At 42.6% G+C, this 17,187-nt stretch overlaps 4 protein-coding genes across 4 annotated transcripts; 3 read left to right on the plus strand and 1 right to left on the minus strand.

The window, feature by feature from the left end:
- Positions 1 to 14: 14 nt before the first annotated feature.
- Bfra_004784 (putative glycoside hydrolase family 18 protein) lies at positions 15 to 7,897 on the plus strand (the record flags this gene model as incomplete). The annotated part of the gene is made up of 9 exons (XM_037335178.1): positions 15 to 881; positions 1,633 to 1,884; positions 2,194 to 3,085; positions 3,230 to 3,330; positions 3,384 to 3,495; positions 5,819 to 5,984; positions 6,047 to 6,268; positions 6,421 to 7,024; positions 7,187 to 7,897. The coding sequence occupies 9 exons, from the start codon at positions 15 to 17 to the stop codon at positions 7,895 to 7,897; spliced, it is 3,927 nt and encodes a 1,308-aa protein (XP_037193712.1).
- Positions 7,898 to 9,878: 1,981 nt separating this feature from the next.
- On the minus strand, positions 9,879 to 10,728 carry Bfra_004785 (uncharacterized protein; the record flags this gene model as incomplete). The annotated part of the gene is made up of 3 exons (XM_037335179.1): positions 9,879 to 9,994; positions 10,027 to 10,637; positions 10,694 to 10,728. 3 exons carry the CDS (start codon positions 10,726 to 10,728, stop codon positions 9,879 to 9,881), a joined length of 762 nt encoding a protein of 253 aa, XP_037193713.1.
- A 614-nt stretch (positions 10,729 to 11,342) lies between these two features.
- Bfra_004786 (putative dna primase small subunit protein) lies at positions 11,343 to 13,071 on the plus strand (the record flags this gene model as incomplete). Its single annotated transcript, XM_037335180.1, has 4 exons — positions 11,343 to 11,668; positions 11,719 to 11,916; positions 11,965 to 12,411; positions 12,459 to 13,071. The coding sequence occupies 4 exons, from the start codon at positions 11,343 to 11,345 to the stop codon at positions 13,069 to 13,071; spliced, it is 1,584 nt and encodes a 527-aa protein (XP_037193714.1).
- A 1,294-nt stretch (positions 13,072 to 14,365) lies between these two features.
- Bfra_004787 (putative atp-dependent rna helicase dhh1 protein) lies at positions 14,366 to 16,094 on the plus strand (the record flags this gene model as incomplete). The annotated part of the gene is made up of 3 exons (XM_037335181.1): positions 14,366 to 14,409; positions 14,461 to 14,533; positions 14,595 to 16,094. 3 exons carry the CDS (start codon positions 14,366 to 14,368, stop codon positions 16,092 to 16,094), a joined length of 1,617 nt encoding a protein of 538 aa, XP_037193715.1.
- Positions 16,095 to 17,187: the final 1,093 nt, after the last annotated feature.

Below are 17,187 nucleotides of genomic sequence, written 5' to 3' on the forward strand. Positions count from 1 at the left end.
GCATCAATTACAGTATGCTCAAGAAGTCGGGAATTTTGATTTCATCATGCAGTAATTTGCAATGCTATTATGCATTTCCCCGCACATCAACGACGTCACTATCTCATTCCCTCTTCGCATCCCAAAACCATCAACCACAATATCGCTCACAACGACGAAAATATGCCATCGTCTCCGACGGACGAAGTGCAAATCAACATGGAGGATTACAATGGCCTGAATTGACATCCGCATATGCGGTTCCAACACCCTACCAAATCTTCAACCAAAAGAAAGGATCTCCATATTCTAAACGACGCTTTTACGAATTGGTTAAACTTTATCATCCAGATAAACATGGCATCGATACGAATGATGGATTGGATTACGACACGAAACTATCGCGATACAGATTAATTATTGCAGCCAACGATATACTTTCAGATCCCATAAAACGAAGTGCATACGATACATATGGAGCAGGTTGGAATGGACGGCCGGAAGCCCTCGATCCTCGCGATAAACATGGAGAAAATCATGGATGGGCAGGTCCCGGTGGGCCAAGTCAGAACGCGACATGGGAAGATTGGGAGAAATGGTACAGCCGTGATGTCAAAGGAGAACAGAAACCTCAATTCGTATCAAATGGTGCATTTGTCTTGTTAATTGCAATTTTTGTGGCGGTAGGTGGATTAGGACAATTGACGAGGCTGGATAATTATTCGGCAAAATTCTTGGAACAGAGAGATACTTTACATGATAAGATGAGTAAGGATTTGAGGCAGAGAAGGAAAGAGACGAGATATACTTTTGGGAGTAGAGAGGAACGAATACATAGTTTCTTGAGACAGAGACAAGATCCGAAGGAAGAAACTTATAGGAAATTGTTGCCGAATCCAGAGGTTTGCTCAAGCGAGGATATCAAAGGGAGATCGATGGTGGTTTATCAGCCGCCTAAGAATATACCAAAGGAGCGATGAGATAAATATTTATGATCACGACAGGAAAGGAGAAATGGATACAGCAGCTTCAGCCACGATGCTCATCTGTGGCGCCACGAAGGCCAAGATACAGTGGGGAGGAAATGTGGACTTATACGAGGCTGCGAGACATATGTTTCTATACATGCTAAGCTTTTGAGTTCTTATGTGAGCGGAGTAGGAGCATTGGGGGGTGGTATTTACTTACGGGTATGCCGGACGAATATAGCTTTGTAGACCTAATTATCACTCGCAGCAAGACTAAAATGGTTGGGCCAGAAACTACAAATACATAGCATCAATCAATGACTGAAACGAAACAAATTATTCCAAGAGAGCCCATGCACTCACAAGCGCATCACATTCACAATTGCTCTGAACCATTGGAATAAAGTAAAACACAGTATCATTGCCCAGAAATCCTAAACATGCGCATCAACGTGTACAAAGTTGCCCCTCACAACCCTTGTATTCTTTTCGTCATAGCTTCACTCAGCCCTGCGGGGATTGGATATGGACACTCACGGTACTGGACATCTGTCACCAACCAAATACATTCGACAAAATCACAGCCACTTTCTATCAGCTGCTGATTCCAAGACCATTTAACGTACTCCACATCCAAAAATATATATATATATAAAGCATCTATCATCTCATTAAAAAGAAATAGAAAAAGACATTCAAAGTGGCGCACGTTAAAAAGATAATACTATTCTCACTCCCTTTATTTGCATTCTTTGTCGCTCTACTAATCACGCTGCAAAACGGACCTGGAACGTGGGAAATCGCTGGACTTGATCTAGGATCGGGCGAGGAGAGTAAAGGAGACCTAGAAATTATCGGCGAAGAGGAAATAGAACTAGGGTTGGGAGACAATATGGGTGGTGGTAATGGATATCGCGCCGTGGCGTATTTTGTAAATGTATGTGGCTTGCTTCATTCTTTTTCTTATGAGGTTTTGGGCGGACTGTAGTGAGGCTCTGAGTGGGTGAGAGAATCAACGGTTTAAAGACATGGAATGAAGGTTGGAGGTCCTCTCCGAGAGCCAATCCGGAGGATGAAAATGGAAAAGGGAATGTCGTTTCAGTTTCTCTCTATCATCTTAAAAAGTGGTGAGACGACGATGCGATGCTGTACAAGTGTACACAACGATCTCGTGATTTTTGACGGAGAAAGAGAGATGGCAATATTATAACGATGATATTGCAATACATACACTAACATCACCCAGTGGGCAATCTACGGCCGCAAACATTTTCCCCAAGATCTCCCTGCCGAGAAGTTAACCCATATTCTCTATGCCTTCGCCAATGTCCGTCCAGATTCTGGCGAGGTATATATGACTGATGGCTGGGCCGACACTGATATTCATTTCGAGGGCGATTCCTGGAATGACGTTGGTACTAATTTATATGGTTGCTTGAAGCAACTCAATATCCTCAAATCACGAAATCGATCTTTGAAGATATTGCTTAGTATTGGGGGCTGGACCTATTCCTCCAATTTCGCCCAACCAGCGTCAACGGAGAGTGGAAGGAGAAAGTTTGCAGAGACTGCAGTGGATTTGATAAGGAATTTGGGATTTGACGGAATTGATATCGATTGGGAATATCCCAAAAACGCTGAAGAAGCACGAGATTACGTTCTTTTGTTGAGAGAATGTAGGGAAGCCATGGACCGTTATTCTAACACTCTCCCTACACCCCATCATTTCGAACTTACGGTGGCATGTCCAGCCGGTCCTCAAAATTACAATAACATGGACATTTATGGCATGAACGAATACCTCGACTTCTGGAACCTAATGGCATACGATTACGCGGGATCGTGGGATGGTGTTGCAGGACACCAAGCAAATGTGCATGCTAGCCAATATAACCCAAACTCCACGCCGTATAATACAGAAAATGCAGTCAGGGCGTATGAGGCAAGAGGAGTACATGGCCATAAAATTGTACTTGGGATGCCGATTTATGGGAGGGCCTTTCAGGGGACTGAAGGATTGGGACAACCGTTTAACGGGGTAGGAGAGGGTACTTGGGAAAATGGCGTGCATGATTTCAAAAAGTTACCACAGGAAGGTGCGAGGGAAATCGTGGATGAGGAAACCTGTGCTAGTTATTGTGAGTTGGCCATTTTCTTTTCCCTGCGTCTTTCAATGTTTGATGCCATTTCTTGATATTTGGAAGAAAATGGATGTAAGATAGCAGTACGGGTGGATGTTTCGATGCGACGAGATAGGAAGGAGACGCTAATGGACTATAAAGCATACAATGAGAATACAAAAACCCTCATATCGTACGACACAGTCGATGTCGCCCGCAGAAAGGCTCACTACATCAAGCAAAGAGGTCTTGGTGGTGCTATGGTATGTTTTCTCCCAAATCCGCTTGCATCATGTCACTAACCCAAATGAAACAGTGGTGGGAATCTTCGGCCGATCATCCCGAGCCAGAAAAGTCTCTAATTCACAACGTGGTCAACGTTTTGGGTATTTTGGAGCAAAGCGAAAATTGTATTCAGTATCCGGGGAGTAAGTATGAGAATTTGAGGAACGGGTTTTAGCATGGATAGCCTGGAATAGTTCAAGAATTATGATCAAATGGAGATGTGAATAACAAAAGATCGGACGTTGGAAATGGGTTGTTTTTAGAACATTGGTTTACTATAGAAATCATGTTTGAACATTGAACCTTTATGGCACCAAAGAAAATTATAGTAAATGAGGAGTAATGCGTTCGTTCAGTACATATGATTCTTTCTCAACATGTGAACTCAGAGGATACAAGATCCTTAAGGGGTTCTTCGTCTGACAACATACTACCTCCACATAGATGGGTCTCCACCTAGGCCGCCTGCAAGTACACTACTAGTATCAGTATCACTCTTGGTCTCAGTGTTAAAAGTAAGGTTACATAAACCAGCGGTCATCCCTTTCTCACTCACAGTATTTCGTCCTCGACACTACAGAATTCAACAACACCCTTTCAAACTCCAAGGATCGACTTCAACTGAATGTCGGCTCAAGCAATTCGTCAAAATGATCACGTCATTCAGATACACCTCTTCAATGCTCGTTGTTGTCGTCGGTTCAATCTTGCAATTCATTGTCGAGAATGATTACCGATCTGGACGCCATGATCCGACGGTCCGATGGCCATATGGAACCGGGGTGGACCGCTTACTCTCTTGTCAACCTCTTCGCCCATATCATTCACCTATGATCAAATACAGGAATAGAACCGGTTCTATATAGACCTCATATCCTGCCTTCACATCTCAACCTTTTCCTTGCAGATGACAGAATCTGCACTACAATCATGCTTGAAGGATCTTGCCAGGCGAGATAGAATACTCTCTAGCTGTTCCATAGAGAGTCAAGATATGTACTCAGCATATTACTACACACATGCATTCGATTTGAAAGGTTCTGAAATCATCGATAAATAGCTTAGAGAAAGTGGAATACTGTTTTCCACACGCCTTTCTCATCCATGCATGGTCCGCTCTTGTCGTTTACTCGTAGATCACGGCTGGGCAAACAACGACCAAATTTTTTACGACACAATGAACCACTTGGTTAGACTCAAAAGAGAAAGTTACCTACCACACCTGAAGCTCCTCCACGCTGTCATTTTGCCTCTTCGGAAGCTCCACCAGTGGGTGTACGGACTGACGGGACACTACAAAAATAGACTTGTGAATATCTCTCGATGTATTGAATAATATATCTCGAAAATTGTTACAATTATTCATTAGATATAAAACAATTAAAATTTTAGTTTTCATATCAAACAAATAAAGAATGACTTTGTCAAGAACTTAGAAAGTTGGGAAGTGTCCCGTCAATCCATGCACCCACTGGTGCTCGAATCTATCGAATGTAGTTCAGAGCTGGCTGGTCGGTGTTTGGTGGGGCGGGGACGGAAAAAGGTAGCCGCGATGGTTAGTCATCATAAACTTCACGTTCAACACGCGTGTGTTCAAAGTGTCTTTTCGAGTGAGTTGGGAAATGAAATGATAGAGAACCTTGATGGGATGATACGAATTATCCTAACCTTCAGAATACGGCTGGAGGCGAGGCAAGGTGAGGCAAGGCAAGTCTGATTTCATAAAGCATCAATTTCAATTGAATTGCCACAACAATCGACACCTCATTGCCGCCTCTTCCGTTTTCTCAATATCAAAATTCAACCCGTCCCGTTTTCTTCTGTTTCGACACTTTTCAAATATTGCACGCTAGACTTTTGAACTCCAAACATTTGCAGTGTATACCCCCCGGAAGTCAAAAATTCTGGAATTCTGATTTGTCTACTTTCCACTTTTTGTATTGGCGGTCTGAGTTCACTAAATTTCTTTTCCACTGCACTACAGAATCATTGATCGAGCTCGATCTTCTGGAGGTTTCCTCCTGCCATAAGGATCCCAGTCGCCATTCTATTTAAAGGAAGACTTTTATCGGCCAAATCATCCTCTCAGTATCACACCCGTCAATCTAATCGGCTCGAGAAATAGTTTGATCACCTTATTTACCAACTAATCACTTACCTTATTATGCCACAGTCGCAAACTATATCCAGATCTATTCGAATATCCTTCACAACCAGAGTCATCATACTAGACGACCCACTCAAGGGCCCAAAGTCTTCTTCCGCAGCTACAAGCGCCAAACTTAATTTAGCAAATTGCAGAAGACCTTGATCTATGTGTCCTGCGAACGAGGAATTATATCTTTCAAAAGCCTCCTTCAATAACTACAGTCATCAGTCTTTCATATACCTAGGCTCCTCATAATAAGAAGAACCATCACAAATATGTCACTAACCACGAGAATGAATGGCTACTTCCGTGAACAGAGCCAGCGCGCTCGGGACTTCATCTCCTTAAGCCCTCTGTTACTCTTCCGCGTGGCGTCTTAGATGGGCCCAGACGGATAATTGACCCAGATTCCGGTCTAGTATCCCAGGAAACAACTTCACGGGAACTCCAAGTTTCGGATTATCATTGGGATTCTCAATTTGAGTAAGCTGGCCCCCTCTTTCTCACAATTCTTTCTCATAAAATGGGATCTGACAGACCTTTAGGGAACTTCTAGAAGCAAATTGGGAAGAATCTGATGACGATCAAGAGTTCACTGCTGGAGAAGCGATCACTGCACAATTTAAACGTAGAAAACCTCGTGTACCACGTTTAATGCAACTTTCGGTCGATTCAATTGTAAAGAACGTTAGCAGTATTACCTATGAAAGCATCAAGAACATGCCTTCAACGCAGCTTGAGTTTCTTTGGCGGGAACTGTCAAAGAGGTTAGTTTTAGTATTCTTTCCCCTTACTTTACTCTTAAATCGAGGAGTGCTGCAAGGACCCTGTGCAGTTTTTATTGTGGGGCACAGAATTCCAGAGACATGACAACTACCTTGCATACAAGCACTGAGTTTAGCTGATCTCTTGGGTGTAGATGTGTCAACAGTTTTAATACTTGGAAGGCTTTTTCAAAAGCTCTCGATCGAGATGAATGTGCCATTTTAAACCAATTTCGATACAGTGGTTCTGTCACAGAGCCAGTTCCGTCCTTATCTGTCTACACGAAGCCACTCAAATCAGTCACTTTCGACTTTCTTGTACACTTATCTATTACCACTGCTTTCAGCACTTCGAATATGGTCGAACTGTCTACACTTGTTAATTTAGTAGCTCTCGAGATTTCTAATCCAAAGCATGATAATCGTGTAAGAACTGCCGGTAAGCAGTTTGATTCGTGCTTCGGAGATAGAGTAATCAAAACCTGGAGCGAGGTCGCAGCGAAGGGAAAGGGATTCAAAGTCCTGAGAATCTTAAAGCTTCGAAATTTCCCGGAGATTACCAAAAACTGCTTGCAATACCTAAACGATTTTCCTGCTTTAGCTGTTTTCGACGTTATGGACTGTGATTTCAATGGATTGGCTCAACTCAGCGCTGAGAAACTTGGCTGGGAAGTACACCCTGATGGAGCGTTACTTGAAATCTTGCAGTCAGACTGTGTAAAGCATATTATGGCTATGCGCGCAAGTCTTGGACTTCCTGTAAGTCGTTTCTTTCAACCCTTGATCCCCTTTTTCTCTTGAAGGAATCTCGGTAATAGTCTGAGCACGGATCTTTGTGTTCTGAATTCCTCTAAACTTGCTCGAGCACGTGCTTTGCATATGCCGTTTCAACAAAACAATTGCTAACAATAATTATCACAGGCCAGACCAATCCGTAGATCCACTGCTAAACCTCTGTGGGATAAAGCCAAGATCACAATGATACCTCGAGCAGATATATCAACCCTACTTACAGGAGAATCTTCGTCCGCAGCAAGAAATAGCGCGTATCTTCACGCCGAGGAGCAAGTAAGAGCGATGGAAAGAACCCCTGCTGGCCGCGCCAAACTCAAGAGAACTGGCCTCTCCCACTTTGAAGCTGTAGATTTTATCAGTCGCAAAGAATATCGTGAGCTTGAAACTTGGGAATTCCGTACCCTTACCTCTCTCAATCGAATTAGCGAGCTTCGCAACGATGAGGACTTGCGTGCCGCTGGCCTAAAGGTCGGCGAATTTGTTCCTATGGTCTCCGGCGAATTTATATCTTCTATACCAGTTGCTTCTCTTCGTCTTGGCCCTGAACTATTTTATACACCATCGCGGGCAGATTTGCATCAGCCATTTTACGATGGCGGAACGAGTGATAGATCGCTCAAATATACTAGCAAAAACCTCGGAGTTGGCGCAAAGGGTTACGTCTATACCCGTATCACGATACCTACCGCTAGAACCAGATCCCGACAGCAGGCCAATGAGACAATAGATAACGATGCTAGTGGCTCAGGATCTCGACCAAGCAAGCGTAGGAAGGTTAGAGGAGATAAGAGACAACAAATAGGTGATCTCTTAGCGGGAGTAATGGGAGTTATATGAATTCTGGAGTTATTATCGAAAGTTATAGTGGTACTTGGCGTAAGATTGCTCCTGGAAGTTCGGATTCTGGATCTTTCGAGGAATTCTGGTGAATCTTGGCGAAATTCAAATTTTCTTTTGATAGTTCTAGGAGTTTTTGCATCTGCGTAGTCAGGAATACCCAAGCGAATTTTATATTATAGACTCAAACGATAAAAAAATGAAAATCTACGATATGTCTTGCGTGAAATGACAAGGTCCAGTGTTGGATAGCTTATAGAGTATGTAGGTAGAATATATCTATTTGTAATATTATGCATCCACCAATATATCTGACCAATACGCCTAGAGATCTCATTTGATATATAGCATATAAAGATACTGGGGTTTGACTATAAACTTATCTCAATGTCATCTTACACATAGAATCTTCTGACACTTCAATATATACATGCATGCAACCTTGACATCAAATACATGTCTTCGGCTGATTCCGCAGCGTAGTGGTTAATCACAGTACTTAACTTGAGCAAATTGGTAATATCATCTTTTAGATATTTTGTAGTCGCTTCTATCATCCATGCTGTTGGTTTACCATCACAGAATCCTATTTGAAATATGGTAGGCTGAAAGTAGATACGAGGTTTTGACTTCATTCAACGTAACAGAGCTGTTTTATCATATTGGACGATAAGCTCCATAGGTTTTGATTGAACCAGATAATTGAGTGATTGAAAATGTAGAGCTAGTTCACCAGGCCCAGATAGATCTAGATGTCTCTCAATTTCCTATTTCAGATCGGATAATGTATGATCTCGTATGTCCTATACAAAACGGTATACAAATTCTATCAACTTTAGAGATTGTAAGATTGGCTGATCTGATTTGCTTTCTATCGTTTAGAATTCCTCAAGATTTGACCCTTGATTAAAATTTGAATGAATTCATGACTGGAGCTATTTTGAAACAATTACGAGATGATGTCTCAGTATTTTGACGTGACTTCGGTAATATAACTGCTGTATAGCTTTCCGTTAGATGAGCTACCATGTTCAGGTAGCGTACACATATGTATAAAATGATGGAAACTCATGTCTGAGGTTCATGCGGGCACCTAGGTGTGCCCAAATTTCTTTGAAATTGACAACGGAACTACATATTACATGCGTTTTCTTTTCTATATATGGCGAGATTGATCTTGTTGGAGCAAAACTTGACGAACTCATATTCAAATGTGTCCGAAAAAATACTCTGAACTGCGTGGCATGCACTCCAAATTTTGGCTCATCAAACCAGCATCAGCGTCTTTCGTATGGGAATTCAGAGATCATCTTCATCGTAGCGCTGACTACCAAGACTAGTCTCTGGAGAAACGTCACGACGTCAGAATTTTGCAAAATTAACTTCCTCTGCCACTCGAAAAGAGGTAGATAACGACCGCTGGAGATACGATCCATTTATAATTGGCTAAGGAGAGCTTCCCGTTTCAATTTTTTTTATCATGCACTATCTGCAATACACCAGTCCTACAAGAATTATTTTCTGGATGAGAAGAATCCCACAAAAATGCAAAACAAGTATAGTTCATAATGGAGATGCACCAATTGCTTTGGGATGGGGAATCCATATTGATAAAGGCCCGAATTACAAAGTTATCTTCTTTATAAACTTTGTGGAACTAGTGATAAGCGGCATCATAGCTCTGGCATGTTCACTTGCCAAAGCAGATTTTCGGGGTGCTTTCTGCTTCGCGAGTTGGTTTATCCAGTAAGATATAAAAATGACCTACGTGACTTGGCTTTCTGTAGATTAAAGGGTGCATGAATGAACTATCCAGCTATGGAGCATATCACAATGAACATGCATAAGCTACCCCGCTTATTGAGTTGTACAAACGTATTACAAATGTTGAAAGTCGGGTTCGATGTTGAGACACACGGCTTTTAAACGCTGGTTTAGCTACAGGAATGCTATGCGTACCAGCTATAACTATTTACCATGTTCAAAGCTTCAAAACCTCTTGGAACCATAGACCGTTCTTCAATTTCAGAACTCGCGCTGCATCCGCAAAACAGACAGTAAAAGGACTGGAAACCATGATGAACGCTTTGCCCTCTCCTATAAATTCATGTGATATTCCGCCAACTGACCATTTCTAACAGTGCCATCAGAATCAAACAACGATGGTTCGGGAAGTTCACGTGTCCTCATATCATCCAAAAGCTCCTCAAACACTTCCCCTGCAATCGAATCTTCGAGTAACCCTAAATGCTTCATTTGATCTTGATACTGTCCAATCGAGAGAACATCCGCGATCAATCGTCGCAAACCCGATCCAGCGTAGGTAGTCTTGTAGATGGCCTCGATTTGCTTCGGGACCATAAATGAAAAGTCTCGTAGATGTATTAAATGATCCATTGCTGCATTGAAAGCAAGGGGAAAGCCCCAATTCTCGCAAAGTAGACACAAGTGTACGACGGCAATTGCCCAAGTATCGTTGAACAAGGGTATGTGCTCTGTCATAACCTTGCACAATATTGCATCCATATGGTCTTCTTGCAACCATCGAAGGAACAACTGTAAAGGGAGTCGGAAACAATCATCAAGTATATACGCTTCACCAGGGGTACTGTGCAAGCCCAAGTCATTGAAAAACGTGTTTTTAATACTCACACGTTTGTTCTCGACTTCATATTTCATTGGATATTGCTCGCTTCGAAACTTGACATAGAATGGAGACCAATTCCTGGCGAAGGGGGAACTGCAGATGAGATTGTGTAAGCATGAATGCGACAGGGCGGTAGAAATCTCATATACGTTGGTGAATCATTGAAATCATTATTTGGTTCCATCGTGCCTTGCAGAATCCTGCAATGTGAAGGAGATATCTATGTTTTTGAATTTTATAATCTCTTGGGTTCAAAAAGTGATTTGATGCGAGTACGGATTCTTAGCAGAGATGCTGAAAGTATTTGAAAAGCAGAAAACACAAGCACTGCAATTCTCTCGTGGTACCCTCTTTTGATTATTTTCATTATATTGTTGAAAGGAAAGGACCTTCGAATAGGGCAATCAATATCAAGGTGGTTACTGCCTTCGAATTCCATAGGTAAGTTGAGTGATGCTACGGAATTCGAGTGAGAAAGGAGGCCGGCATAACATTTCGTTGTTATTCTCACGTTGAGTACACAAGTAAGATGAATTCAAATCTTCCAGTATAATTAAGAAGAATTCCGAGATTTCGACAATGTTTCCCAATCATTACATCTTTTTGTGGTATGAATTCGGGAGGTGGATTAATTCATGAATTCGTCAATCCTTATCAGCTTATCTTAGCGCATAATCGCGAAAAGGGGACTGACTGATCGCGTCGAACGCGTAGGATGTTTAAATTGATTTTCGGTTCGAGGCTTAAGTTACTTCCACTAAAATATTGGGAAACACGAATACATACACGAACCTCATTATGCCACATTCTATTTCCCCCGAAGAACCCTCGATAAAATCACAAGAGAATATGTCTGATAACGAAGAGAAGCAGGATGACGCACAAATGAGTCAAGAGGCAGAGGATGCGTCTGCCAACACGCAGGTTGTTGAGTTGAATGATGACGAAGATATTACAATGGCAGATGCTGGAGTTCAAGGCGAGGCGATACCTCAGGCGGCTGCGAAAACCGAGAACAATTTATCAGAACTGTTTGCAGATGTAGAGTCTGACGATGAATTCCCAAGTACAAATGCGAAAGAGGAAAAGCTGTCGAGCTCACCTGAAGCGCCAGCTTCCCCAGTGTAAGTATTGAAAGCCGTGTTCTAGGCTCAGAAGCTAAGTAGATATTAAGAAATATAGGTCCTACATCGCGAGCATCAGATCCAGAAGTTATGCGATCCTTTTACCAGAGACTTTTCCCTTGGCGCCACTTATTTCAATGGCTCAATCATTCTCCGACGCCCTCAACCGACTTTGGACATCGTGAATTTGCATTCACCCTTCAAAACGATGCATACTTGCGATATCAAGCATTCCCGACCTCCGATCTGTAAGTGATGGTGTATCATTCAGGCCCACTCACGCTAACAAACTTCAGTCTACGTAAGGATGTCCTTCGTCTTATGCCGTCCAGATTCGAAATTGGCCCAGTGTATAGTACAAATCCTAGGGATCGCAAAACACTTCGCAAGTCTTCCGCCTTTCGACCAATAGCCAAGGAGTTATGCTTTGATATCGATTTGACAGATTACGACGAGATCAGAACGTGCTGTGACAAAGCAAATATCTGCAACAAGTGCTGGCAATTCATTACGATGGCTATCAAAGTGGTTGATATTGCGCTGCGAGATGATTTTGGTTTCAAACATATCATGTGGGTATACTCTGGAAGGAGAGGAGCTCACGCTTGGGTATGCGACAAGAAAGCTAGGCAAATGGACGACCAGAAGAGAAGGGCTATTGCGGGATATCTAGAGGTCATTCGAGGTGGATCGCAAACTGCGAAAAAGGTTAATGTGAAAAGACCATTGCATCCGCATGTATTGTATGTACATTTGCACTTTAATTCTTCCTTTTACTAATATGAAGCAGACGAAGTCTTGATATACTCAAAGGCCACTTCCAAAACGACATCCTTCATGATCAAGATCCGTGGGAGGAAGACGACAAAATCGACAAGTTATTGCAGCTTCTACCTGACAGAATACTGAATGAAAGTTTACGGAAAAAGTGGAGCTCTGCTCCTGGACGGTCATCAACGTCGAAATGGGCTGATATTGATGCATTGGCAAAATCCACCAAGGGTTTGGATCCAAGAGCATTACTGGAAGCGAAGCAAGATATAGTTCTCGAATATACGTACCCTCGACTCGATATTGAAGTCAGTAAGCATCTCAACCATTTACTCAAGAGTCCTTTCGTTGTACACCCAGGCACAGGAAGAGTGTGTGTTCCTATAGACACTAGACGTGTAGGGGACTTTGATCCTCTCGCGGTACCAACTGTAACCGAACTTCTAGGCGAGATCGATCAGTGGACTCCACCTGAAGACGGAGATATGGATGGAAAAAGCATACAAGATTGGGAGAAAACAAGTTTGAAGCCATACGTAGACTACTTCAGATCATTTGTCGCTGCTCTGATGAAAGACGAAAGCGATGTCAAAATTAAAAGGGAGCGAGATACAGATGCGATGGCATTCTAATTTGGTGGAATGTCATCCTAGTCTTTGGCGTCATAGGTAGGTGGTGCTTTTGGCATGGAAGTACTTGGTATATGGATAATAAATGAGATATGAATATTAATCCCAATAATTATGATGCTAAAGTAGAAAGATCTCTGTTACATTGCGATTTGCCCTTATATTACTTGTGATAAACTTATTAGCTATGAGATTATTCTCAGACTGCTTATGTGTTTGCTGCGTCAGGAGCAACGTTTGCCTTGGTCTGAGCATTTCAGAAAATCAATTGCCCTTCGATGATCGGGAGCATACTTGGTACTTCTTTGTCATTGATTGCTTCATAAAACAAACCTACTCGTGTTTGATCTGTACGTGTATTGAGTAAATCCGTACCCAGGTAGGTACCTATATACATCAAGTATGAAAGAGGGTCAAATGATACATCTCTTGACGAGTGCTTCTTGATGGGTGAATTCAGTGCTCTATATGAATGTATCGAATTCGACTGTTCTCAACCTTTGATCATTACTAGATACTACCTAGATGTTAGATGTTATTATTACAAGGTGAATGTATAACACACGCCTGTGTACCGTACTTCTTAATTATTATCCCCTCCTCGAGCCCTCCTCCCTTCATCAGTCCTAATCTTAAAAACATTACATCACGTGGGCCGTACCAAAATTACTTGGTAGCCTTTCCATTCTAGCCCTCCCGCCTGCCCGCCTGCCGAAAGCTTTTAGGAGCCACACTAAACCTTAAAAGTTTCTCTGATCTTCCTTTCAATCCAAACCACCTCACCTCACCTCACCTCACCTCACCTCACCTCAACCCAAATCAACCCTTGAAGAATTCGAAATAAACACACAACCACCCACAACCCACAACCCACAACCCACCAACTACCATACCATAACAACTACCGTCACAGGACTTCAGATCTCTACATAAATCGGATCTTCGATTACAATACTCAATTCAATTCATGCGCACAATCCGGCAGACAAGAAAAAGCATAAATACCTACGCTCAATAACCCCACTACAAATACATCACAAACAATCAACAATTTCCTCGACATCAACAACCACCCCTCAACTCGATAATAACTCGTATATTCCCACCCTTCAAGATCAACATCATTGCGGCCTTCTTTTCTACCGGCCTTCTCTAGTGTTATACTATTTTATGCTGAATTAATTGCATACGATCTAAGACGAATTCCAATAGAACGCGACCTTATTTTCGCGCCCCAACACCACATCTCATACATTTATTCTAAAGATACCCTCTTCCAACAAAAACTACATATACAATGGCTGATGAGCTGGCAAACAAGCTAGCGGCTACTAACATCAAGTATGATCGTCACTCCTTGGATATCTTTAATTATCACTGATATGAGAATAGTGATAATGCTTCCTCAGACAACTGGAAAGCTGGTCTTAACATCCCAGTGAAAGATACGAGGCAACAGACAGAGGTACTCAAACATATCGTTGTCTACTCGATGTTTCGTCAGAGTCGCTAACATATTTATGTAGGATGTTACCGCTACCAAAGGTCTCGAATTCGAAGATTTCTCCATCAAGCGAGAGCTGTTAATGGGCATTTTCGAGATGGGTTACGAGAAGCCATCCCCAATTCAAGAAGAGGCAATCCCCGTAGCCCTCACAGGTCGAGACATACTGGCTAGAGCGAAGAACGGTACTGGTAAAACTGCCGCCTTCGTCATCCCTGCACTCGAACGTATCAACCCCAAAAACACCAAAGTACAATGTCTCATCCTGGTACCTACTCGAGAACTAGCTCTTCAAACTTCACAAGTCTGCAAAACTCTTGGTCAACATCTCGGCATCAACGTTATGGTTACTACTGGTGGTACTACCTTACGAGATGACATTCTGCGTCTCCAGGAGCCCGTTCACATTATCGTCGGTACACCTGGTAGAATTCTCGATTTAGCTGGAAAGAATGTGGCCGACCTCAGTGAATGCAATATGTTTGTCATGGATGAAGCTGATAAACTACTCTCACCTGAATTTACTATCGTCATCGAACAATTACTTCAATTCCATCCAAAAGACCGACAGATCATGCTCTTCAGCGCAACCTTCCCAATGACAGTCAAAGACTTTTCGGATAAGAACATGGTCGACCCCTACGAAATCAATCTTATGGACGAGCTCACTCTGCGCGGTATCACTCAGTTTTATGCATTTGTCGAAGAGAAAGAGAAAGTACATTGTCTCAATACTTTATTCTCAAAATTACAAATCAACCAGTCGATCATCTTTTGCAACTCTACAAATCGAGTCGAACTTCTTGCCAAGAAGATTACCGAATTAGGCTATTCATGTTTCTACAGTCACGCTCGTATGATTCAAGCCAACAGAAACCGCGTTTTCCATGACTTTCGAAATGGTGTTTGCCGCAATCTTGTTTGCTCCGATTTACTTACTCGTGGTATTGACATTCAAGCTGTGAATGTTGTTATCAACTTCGATTTCCCTAAGAACGCTGAAACTTATCTTCATCGTATTGGTAGGTCTGGCCGATTTGGACATCTCGGTCTCGCAATCAACCTCATCAGTTGGGAGGATCGCTTCAACTTGTATAATATCGAGCGTGAACTTGGGACAGAGATTGCTCCAATTCCACAAATTATCCCGAAGAACCTTTATGTCTACGAGACTCCCGAAAACATCCCCCGTCCCGTATCCAATTTCCAAACCAACACCCGTCAGGCATCAGGACCAGGACGTGATCAGCAACAACCCACGCAGCACTCTGGAAACCAGAGAACTGGTGGTCAATATAATAATTATAATAATGGACGCCAGAGTGGCCCAGGCCAAAATCAGAGTCAAGGGCAAGGACAAGGGCAGGTACAAGGACAAGGACCGAGACAAAACCAAGGTCAGCGTCAAAACTATTCCAGAGGCCGAGGCGGATTTGGTGGTAGAGGAAGCGGTCAAGGACCACGACAGAACGGTTACGACAACTCAAGAGGAGGTCGAGGCCAGGGTCCTCCACCAGCTTAATAGGCTTGTGTACCAACCTTGTTGCACGTGATGATGATGTTTGGAGTTTTGTACATATAACCTTCTATTCCCTTTGCGATAGACTCGATTTTACGACGGACATGGCTGCGGGATTCTTTTGCTCTCGACGTTGAGCTGTTTCTGGATGCATCCCGCTACTCGACTTGACGTTTGATTCGGCTCATGAATCTCTTCAGCTGTCGCTGAATTTTCGTGTTTGCATCATACGACTCTCGTTTTTCAATTTTCTCTCTTTTATTTTCTCGACAGATAAATACTTTGGGTCGCATGAGTAGTAGCGGATAGCAAAAGTTTCAGCGAATTCGCTCTGGTATGACGGCATGGCGTAATGGGAGGGCGTTCAATGAAGGTACTCGCAGGAGAAACTTTTCTAGTCTACACTGGTTCTGCTGTAAAGGCATTTCTGGAATGGGCGACGGGTAAATCTGGTTTCTTCATCTTTTGGGCTCATGTTAATGAGCATTTGATGAATAGGTGGTGACGGGTGGGCCAACGGGTGGATGATTTGTTTGTTGGGTTAATGTTAGTAAAGATGATTCAATCAACAATGACTCATGGCTAGCATCGATGAGAAGAGGGGAGCAGGAGATTGCGCTGCTGAGAGTGTTTTACAATGGCAATGATGGTCACTTCTCACACTCTTGAAGTGAGGAGCACGACATCTTGGCGTGAGGGGTGTTCACAGAAAAATAACATAAAAAAACTTTAGGGAGGAACCTACGATTTTGATGTGAGTTTGGATCGAGCATGGACTTGATAGCTTTCATCATTCTCAGGCAATACTATTCTTTCTCTCTACTTCCATCTCGATGAGGATAATGATGATATTGATTTACATGTGATACTGTAGTACCGCATTGAACTTGAACATATATGAAGGTTTGAAACATCAAAGTCTATGTGCAGCAGAGCCCCTTACATGATGTTATGTACATACGCATGCCGGTCGGTCGGTTGGTTATGTACATGGACAATGGCAGAGAGTATGAAATTCCAAGATCTAGTTTCAGTACCTGATGTACTCAGGGTTCAACGGAAGCTGCAACCTCTGATGTACAAAGTGGATCCGAGC

The sequence above is a fragment of the Botrytis fragariae genome (genome assembly GCF_013461495.1).
Source record: "Botrytis fragariae strain BVB16 chromosome Unknown tig00000050, whole genome shotgun sequence".
Lineage (NCBI taxonomy): Eukaryota > Fungi > Ascomycota > Leotiomycetes > Helotiales > Sclerotiniaceae > Botrytis > Botrytis fragariae.